The sequence below is a fragment of the Nerophis lumbriciformis genome, linkage group LG03, assembly GCF_033978685.3.
Source record: "Nerophis lumbriciformis linkage group LG03, RoL_Nlum_v2.1, whole genome shotgun sequence".
Taxonomy (NCBI): Eukaryota; Metazoa; Chordata; class Actinopteri; order Syngnathiformes; family Syngnathidae; genus Nerophis; species Nerophis lumbriciformis.
In genome coordinates, this window is record NC_084550.2 from 23,972,501 (window position 1) to 23,982,500 (window position 10,000).

The 10,000-nt window shown below is 38.2% G+C and overlaps 1 protein-coding gene across 1 annotated transcript in view; it reads left to right on the plus strand.

Moving 5' to 3' along the window:
* Nucleotides 1-1,874: 1,874 nt before the first annotated feature.
* The window catches only part of mmp14b (matrix metallopeptidase 14b (membrane-inserted)), an 89,817-nt gene continuing 81,691 nt past the window's right edge, over nt 1,875-10,000 (plus strand). The window contains exon 1 of the mRNA XM_061935763.1: nt 1,875-2,219. Coding sequence (XP_061791747.1) covers nt 2,133-2,219 — 87 coding nt within the window. The 5' untranslated portion in view covers nt 1,875-2,132. The remainder of the gene's footprint in view (nt 2,220-10,000) is intronic.

A 10,000-nucleotide genomic window follows, 5' to 3' on the forward strand; every position in this document is an offset into this window, starting at 1 on the left:
AATTGAAACTCTCTCTGACAGGAGACTCTGCCAGACGTTCCCAGCAAACCCTCACAATGCGTTTGGGCCTGCCAGGTCTGTCCGGCATCCTCCCCCACCATCGCAGCCAACTCACCACCAGGTGGTGATCGGTAGAAAGCTCCGCCCCTCTCTTCACCCGAGTGTCCAAAACATGAGGCCGCAAATCCGATGACACAACTACAAAGTCGATCATAGAACTGCGGCCTAGGGTGTCCTGGTGCCAAGTGCACATATGGACACCCTTATGCTTGAACATGGTGTTCGTTATGGACAATCTGTGACGGGCACAAAAGTCCAATAACAAAACACCACTTGGGTTCAGATCCGGGCGGCCATTCTTCCCAATCACGCCTCTCCAGGTTTCACTGTCGTTGCCAATATGAGCGTTGAAGTCCCCCAGTAAAACGAGGGAATCACCCGGGGGAGCACTCTCAAGTACTCCCTCGAGTGAATCCAAAAAGGGTGGGTACTCTGAGCTGCTGTTTGGCGCGTAAGCGCAAACAACAGTCAGGACCCGTCCCCCCACCCGAAGGCGGAGGGAAGCTACCCTCTCGTCCACCGGGTTGAACTCCAACGTGCAGGCTCTGAGCCGGGGGGCAAAAAGAATTGCCACCCCAGCCCGTTGCCTCTCACTGCTGGCAACGCCAGAGTGGAAGAGAGTCCAGCCCCTCTCGAGAGAACTGGTTCCAGAGCCCTTGCTGTGCGTCGAGGTGAGTCCGACTATATCCAACCGGAACTTCTCTACCTCGCGCACTAGCTCAGGCTCCTTCCCCCCCAGCGAGGTGACGTTCCACGTCCCAAGAGCTAGCTTCTGTAGCCAAGGATCGGACCGCCAAGTGCCCTGCCTTCGGCTACCGCCCAGCTCACATTGCACCCGACCTCTATGGCCCCTGCTATGGGTGGTGAGCCCATTGGAGGGGGGACCCACGTTGCCTCTTCGGGCTGTGCCCGGCCGGGCCCCATGGGGACAGGCCCGGCCACCAGGCCCTCGCCATCGTGCCCCAACTCCGGGCCTGGCTCCGGAGGGGGCCCCGGTGACCCGCGTCCGGGCGAGGGAAATCTGAGTCTCGGTTCTTGCATTTCCATAGAAGTCTTCGAGCTGCTCTTTGTCTGATCCCTCACCTAGGACCTGTTTGTCTTGGGAGACCCTACCAGGGGGCATGGAAGCCCCCGGACAACATAGCTCCTAGGATCATTGGGACACGCAAACTCCTCTACCACGTTAAGGTGGCAGCTCAGAGAGGAGTATATGTATATGTATATATATATAAATATATATATATATATATATATATATATATATATATATATATATATATATATATATATATATATATATATAAAACACATATATATGCATACATACATACATATATATGTATATATATATATATATATGTGTGTATATGTACATATATATATATATATATATATATATATATATATATATATATATATATATATATATATATATATATATATATATATATATATATGCATACATACATACATATACATATACATATATGTATATGACTTTTTGTGAACAATATAAAAATAAATTAATATGCTACAAACCAACAAAATCCTGGAATAACTATTTCCTTTTGTTAAAATTAAAATAAAATAAAACTCCTAGTAAACACCATCAAAAACTCAAACGTTGATACCTCAAAAACCGTAATCCCACAAAAATGTTTTTTTTTAAAAATTTCTTCACACAAGAGAACGGAAAAATATCGACCTCATAGTGCTCGCGTCGACTCGATACGCACGCCGGCCTCAGTATCACAAGCTCTACATCTGTATCACTCCGTCCACCGGGAGTGGGGCTTGAAAAAAGGACGTGGAACAGGAATAGAGGACAGACGCGGTCTAGACTTACGAACCCTCTTTCTTTCTTTGTCCCAACTTCCTAACAGAAGAATGCGTCGAGTCACTCAACAACTTTGACGTCGTTGAAATACTTGTACCACATTCTTTACGACTTTTTTTTCCTTTTTTTCTCCCAACCCGGCAAAATGTTTTGACAAACGTTTTTAAAGTTTTTTTTTTAAAGACGACATAGCCACTTTGGAACAGTTCCTAATCTGCCATTTGAGGGAGAAACCATGTCGCTGCCGGCTGGGCTGCTAGTGATGGCGGCGCTGCTGGGCTGCAGCACGCAAACCGGGACCGACCGACACATCGATCCTGAGGTGAGTCGATATGGGGCCGGGGGACATGTCCACTGTCCACATGACTGCAGGACTTCCATCAGGGGTGTGCAAAGTCTTTCTAGTACCTAGTCCAACTCATGACATACCTTTATCTTCATTATGGGCAGAGCAACAATTTAAAAAAATGGCCCCCGGGGCCCACTTTGGACACGCCTGTAGTGCAGTAAAAACTTAAAAACAATTTACTCCCCCGATAACTTATGATATGCATAGAAATAAGTAAATTTGTAAAAATACCAGTCTTAAAGGGGAAGTGCACCTTTTTTTCGCCATCCACAACCCCTATGTAAGACATGTTTTATTTGTTTTAATGCATTCTAAATCGTAAATAAAGGCTAGCAAAAGTCAGCTAACGATGGCACTAAAACAGGGGTGTCAGTCATTTTCATTGAGGGTCACATCGACATCACTTTTTTTTAAATTTCTTATTAATTGGCATTATGCAGGGTAATAACCAGTGATTAATCATGATTAATCGAAATGCATTTGATTATTCTATTTTTTTTTTTGATGTGCAACTTGCTTCAAAAAATCATAAATAAAAGGTGACAAGCAGATATTTAACTTTTTTTTTAAAAATCTCACAACAATAGTTTCGCAATACAGTTTAATTTACATTATGCAGGGTAATAACCTGTGATTAATCATGATTAATCGAAATGCATTTGATTATTCGATTTTTTTTTTTGATGTGCAACTTGCTTTAAAATCATAAATAAAAGGTGACGAGCAGATATTTAACTGTTTGTTTGTTTTTTATCTCACAACAATAGTTTTGCAATACAGTTTAATTGACATTATGCGGGGTAATAACCTGTGGTTAATTATGACTAATCATGATTAATCGAAATGCATTTGATTATTCAAATTTTTTTTTTGTTGATGTGCAACTTGCTTTAAAATCATAAATAAAAGGTGACGAGCAGATATGTAACTATTTTTTATTTATTTTTTAATCTCACAACAGTTTTGCAATACAGTTTAATTGACATTATGCAGGGTAATAACCTGTGATTAATCATGATTAATCGGAATGCATTTGATTATTCGATTTTAAAAATGTTTTTATGTGCAACTTGCTTTAAAATCATAAATAAAAGGTGACGAGCAGATATTTAACTGTTTGTTTTTGATCTCACAACAATAGTTTTGCAATACAGTTTAATTGACATTATGCGGGGTAATAACCTGTGGTTAATTATGATTAATCATGATTAATCGAAATGCATTTGATTATTAAATTATTTTTTTTATGTGCAACTTGCTTTAAAATCATAAATAAAAGGTGACGAGCAGATATGTAACTATTTTTTAATCTCACAACAGTTTTGCAATACAGTTTAATTGACATTATGCAGGGTAATAACCTGTGATTAATCATGATTAATCGGAATGCATTTGATTATTCGATTTTAAAAAATTTTTTATGTGCAACTTGCTTTAAAATCATAAATAAAAGGTGACGAGCAGATATTTAACTATTTAAATTTTTTTTTTTAAAATCTCATAACAATAGTTTTGCAATACAGTATATAATAATATAATTGGCATGATCGGATAATATTAAAGTTGACAAAATGCATTTTTTTTAATGTCAAAATTTAAAGAACATGTAGTAAAAAAAAATAATACAAGTATTTTATTGAAACCCATTTTTTCTAGGGTTTTGAGGGCCACATAAAATGATGTGGCGGGCCAGAACTGGACCCCGGGCCTTGAGTTTGACACCTGTGCGCTAATATGAGTTGCTTAAAAAAAGTTTAGTATATATGTAATGTAGTAACATTCATAATAACATGTAGTATAAACATTATGTAAGTAAATATATGTAGTATCTAGTAACATTCATAATAACATGTAATATATACATGATGTAAGTATATATGTCATGTAGTAACATTCATAATAACATGTAATATATCCATGATGTAAGTATATATGTCACGTAGTAACATTCATAATAACATGTAATATATACATGATGTAAGTAAATATATGTAGTATCTAGTAACATTTATAATAACATGTAATATATACATGATGTAAGTATGTATGTCATGTAGTAACAGTCATAATAACATGTAATATATACATGATGTAAGTATATATGTCATGTAGTAACATTCATAACAACATGTAATATATACATGATGTAAGTATATATGTAGTATCTAGTAACATTCATAATAACATGTAATATATACATTATGTAAGTAAATATATGTAGTATCTAGTAACATTCATAATAACATGTAATATATACATGATGTAAGTATATATGTAGTATCTAGTAACATTCATAATAACATGTAATATATACATTATGTAAGTAAGTATATGTGTAGTATCTAGTAACATTCATAATAACATGTAATATATACATGATGTAAGTATGTATGTCATGTAGTAACATTCATAATAACATGTAGTATATACATGATGTAAGTATATATGTCATGTAGTAACATTCATAATAACATGTGGACTGCAAGTTGACGCCTGTTCAATGAATGACACGAGCAAGAACCTGTAAGCAAGCAACACCAAAACGTTGATATTAATTGAGAATATAGAACATTACACACAACGCTAAAAAATCTGTCAAAATTGTTTTAGTACGACTTTGGTAAGCTACGAAGCCGCACCGCTTGATGGATTGTCGGAGCAGATAGTCAGACCTACTGTGCTTCAACATACTGGTATTATTATGGTGTGTGTATAAGGACCCCAAGACGGTACCTATTAGGAGACATTATGTTCTGAACTGACCCCGGTGCCGGCTTTGGTCCCCGGATCGGCCGGTGACCAAGTCAACAGAGTGAGGAGGGCCCTGACCCTGCTGCAGAGGAAGCAGCCAGGAATGACGACAGCGCTGGCCAGACACAAAAGTGCTGAGTCTGCAAAAAGCAAAGCAGCAAACGGGGGAGAAACCCGAGTTTGTGTTGTGGTCAGGACAGTCGGAGGCAATTTCTGTGGGCCGCCTAATATTTGGAGGGATGGGCCCGTGTAATTGTTGACATCTGCCTGAAGTTGCAGCTCAGCAGAGTGGGAGTGGGAGAAGTCCCCCCCACAGTCAGCTGTGGAAAAACACTGATAAGAAATAGCGGCATCACGCACACTTTACTTGTCTGTTGTCCTTTTGCACTCACGACACGCTTTGTTTGTTGTCTTTTTCACTCACGACACACTTTCTTTGTCTTTTTTCACTCACGACACGCTTTGTTTGTTGTCTTTTTTCACTCACGACACGCTTTTTTGTTGGCTTTTTCACTCACGACACGCTTTGTCTTTTTTCACTCACGACACACGTTTTTGTTGCCTTTTTTCACTCACGACACGCTTTGTCTTTTTTCACTCACAACACGCTTTTTTGTTATCTTTTTTCACTAATGTCTTGCTTTGTTTGTTGTCTTTTTTCACTAACGACACGCTTGTTTGTTGTCTTTTTGCACTAACGACACGCTTTGTTGTCTTTTTGCACTCACGACACGCTTTGTTGTCTTTTTTCACACACGACACACTTTTTTGTTGGCTTTTTCCACTCACAACACGCTTTTTTGTTGTCTTTTTTCACTCACTCACGACACGCTTTGTCTTTTTTCACTCACGACACGCTTTGTCTTTTTTCACTCACGACACGCGTTTTTGTTGTCTTTTTTCACTCACGACACGCGGTTTTGTTGTCTTTTTTCACTCACGACACGCTTTGTCTTTTTTCACTCACAACATGCTTTTTTGTTATCTTTTTTCACTAATGTCTTGCTTTGTTTGTTGTCTTTTTTCACTAACGACACGCTTGTTTGTTGTCTTTTTGCACTAACGACACGCTTTGTCTTTTTTCACTCACGACACGCTTTTTTGTTGTAATTTTTCACTAACGACACACTTTGTTGTCTTTTTTCACTCACGACACGCTTTTTTGTTGTAATTTTTCACTAATGTCTTGCTTTGTTTGTTGTCTTTTTTCACTAACGACATGCTTTTTTGTTGTCAATTTTCACTAATGTCTTGCTTTGTCTGTTGTCTTTTTTCACTCACAACACGCTTTTTTGTTGTCTTTTTTCACTCACAACACGCTTTTTTGTTGTATTTTTTCACTAATGTCTTGCTTTGTTTGTTGTCTTTTTTCACTAACAACACGCTTGTTTGTTGTCTTTTTTCACTAACAACACGCTTGTTTGTTGTCTTTTTTCACTGTCTTGCTTAGTTTGTAGTCTTTTTTCACTCACGACACGCTATTTTGTTATCTTTTTTCATTAATGTTTTCCTTTCTTTGTTGTCTTTTTCACTAACGACACGCTTAGTTTGTAGTCTTTTTTCACTCACGACACGCTTTTTTGTTGTCTTTTTTCATTAATGTTTTCCTTTCTTTGTTGTCTTTTTTCACTAACGACACGCTTGTTTTTTTTTTCACTCACGACCAGCTTTTTTGTTGTCTTTTTTTCACTGTCTTGCTTTGTTTGTTGTCTAATTTCACTAACGACACACTTTGTTTGTTGTCTTTTTTCACTAACGACATGCTTGTTTGTTCCCTTTTGTTTTTTTCATTAACAACAGGCTTGTTTGTTCCCTTTTTTCCACTAACGACACGCTTGTTTGTTGCCTTTTTCCACTAACGACACGCTTGTTTGTTGCCTTTTTTCAATAACGCCCCACTTTGTTGTCTTTTTTCATCAACGACACGCTTGTTTGTTGTCTTTTTTCACTAACAACACAATTACTTGTTTGTTGCCTTTTTTCACTAACGACACGCTTGTTTGTTGTCTTTTTTCACTAACGACACCCTTTGTTTGTTATCTTTTTTCACTAACGACAACACAATTACTTGTTTGTCGTCTTTTTTCACTAACGACACGCTTTGTTTATCTTTTTTCACTAACGACAACACAATTGCTTGTTTGTTGTCTTTTTTCATTAACGCCACACTTTGTTTGTTGTCTTTTTTCACTAATGACAACACAATTACTTGTTTGTTGCCTTTTTTCACTAACGACACGCTTGTTTGTTGTCTTTTTTCACTAATGACATGCTTTGCTTGTTGTCTTTATTTTTTTTACTAACGACACGCTTGTTTGTTCCCTTTTTTCCACTAACGACATGCTTTGTTTGTTGTCTTTTTTCACTAACGTTTATTGCCTTTTTTACACTAACGACACGCTTGTTTGTTGCCTTTTTCCACTAACGACAGGCTTGTATGTTGTCTTTTTTCACTAACGACAGGCTTGTTTGTTGCCTTTTTTCATTAACGACACAACACAATTACTTGTTTGTTGCCTTTTTCCACTAACGACAGGCTTGTTTGTTGCCTTTTTTCACTAACGACACGCTTTTGTTGTTGTCTTTTTTCACTAACGACAGGCTTGTTTGTTGCCTTTTTTCATTGACACAACACAATTACTAGTTTGTTGCCTTTTTTCACTAATGACACGACACAATGACTTGTTTGTTGTCTTTTTTCACTAACGACACGCTTTGTTTATTGTCTTTTTTTACTAACGACATGTTTGTTGCCTTTTTTTCCACTAACGACATGACAATTACTTGTTTATTGTCTTTTTTCACTAACGACACGCTTGTTTGTTGCCTTTTTTCACTAATAACATGACACACTTGTTTGTTTGTTGTCTTTTTTCACTAACAACACGCTTTGTTTGTTGTCTTTTTTAAGTACCGACACGACACAGTTGCATCATGAACATGTGTGATGCAGGAGGGAACGTCTTCCTTTGTTATTATTCCAGCTGCGCGAGTGGAAGAAAGTCACATTAGCTCAGCTGACCTACATTCGGCTGCCAAATGGAAAAGGCACAGTTTGTGAGTCCAATGTAAACAGAGCCGCTGGATCGCCACCAAATTCCAAATCCAGGTTTGAAACCCGAGATGATCAAACAGTTAATGGTTGCAAGATGTATGTATGAGGCCTTTAAGACACTCAAAAAGCCAATCATAAGCTTGATATTCGTCTATATTTTACGCCTACATAACTGTAAATTTTAGAATATAAGTTGCTACTTTTTCCTACGCTTTGAACCGTGCGGCTTATAAAACGGTGCGGCTATTTTATGGATTTTTCTTCGCTAACAGCCTTAAAATGTGTGTTCAATAGTTTTCATTAAACACAGAGACACTAAAAATGTGTTGTATAGTTGGTTTTAATGCCTTAAAACGGAAGTAAAACGGTCCATAGCGTTTTTGCTCAAAAAGATTCTTCATTCATCACTCCAAGCAACGTTTGTAAGTTTTACAATATCATACTTACCAAACTTACTAAATTTCTTTTTCCAAAATTGAGTAGGCGTGGCTTATATAGTCTTGAAAATATGGTACTTTGAAGAAGTGCTGTATTTTTTTGTCAAAAGAAAATGTGTGCACTTTTACCAAACCTTACCAGGGCTGGGCGATAAAACGATATCGTAATGGACAAGTAATCAATATCAACAAAAATGTGCTCAAAAGAAATGTTCGATATACCGTATATATAAGCCGCACCAGTATATCAACAGCACCCGCAAAATTTTAGAATACATTTTTTTTTTCATATACTGCATTAACCGCAACGAACTATAACTATATCTTTAGTCATCTTTCGTTAGCTGAATAAAATGTTCTTTATCAGCATTTTTCATACTTTTACTTTGTAAACACTGAGTTTGAACAGTTTCTTCAAATGAACGGTATTGGTATCGGTAACCATTGAAAAATCCATAGATTAGCTGCACCTTTGTATAAGCCGCAAGGTTCAAAGCGTGGGGGAAAAAGTGGTGTTACTGTTGAGTACCGGTCTCGATTCCAAAGTACGGGGAATTGGTACCGTATCGGTTCAAATGAACAGTATTGGTATCGGTACCTATTGAAAAATCCATAGATTAGCCGCACCTTTGTATAAGCCGCAGGGTTCAAAGCTTGGGGGAAAAAGTAGCGGTACTGTTGAGTACCGGTCTCGATTCCAAGGTACAGAGGAATTGGTACCCTATCGGTTTAAATGAACGGTATTGGTATCGGAACCTAGTGAACAATCCATAGATTAGCCGCACCTTTGTATAAGCCGCAGGGTTCAAAGCTTGGGAAAAAAGTAGCGGTACTGTTGAGTACCGGTCTCGATTCCAAGGTACGGGGAATTGGTACCGTATCGGTTCAAATGAACGGTATTGGTATCGGTACCTAGTGAACAATCCATAGATTAGCCGCACCTTTGTATAAGCCGCAGGGTTCAAAGTTGGGGGAAAAAAAGTAGCGGTACTGTTGAGTACCGGTCTCGATTCCAATTGGTACCGTATCGGTTCAAATGAACGGTATTGGTATCGGTACCTAGTGAACAATCCAAAGATTAGCCTCACCTTTGTATAAGCCGCAGGGTTCAAAGTTTGGGGAAAAAAGTAGCGGTACTGTTGAATACCGGTCTCGATTCCAAGGTACAGAGGAATTGGTACCGTATCGGTTCAAATTAACGGTATTGGTATCGGTACCTAGTGAACAATCCATAGATTTGCCTCACCTTTGTATAAGCCGCAGTGTTCAAAGCTTTGGGGAAAAAAAGTAGCGGTACTGTTGAGTACCGGTCTCGATTCCAATTGGTACTGTATCGGTTCAAATGAACGGTATTGGTATCGGTACCTAGTGAACAATCCATAGATTAGCCGCACCTTTGTATAAGCCGCAGGGTTCAAAGCTTTGGGGGGAAAAGTAGCGGTACTGTTGAGTACCGGTCTCGATTCCAAGGTACAGAGGAATTGGTACCGTATAGGTTCAAATGAACGGTA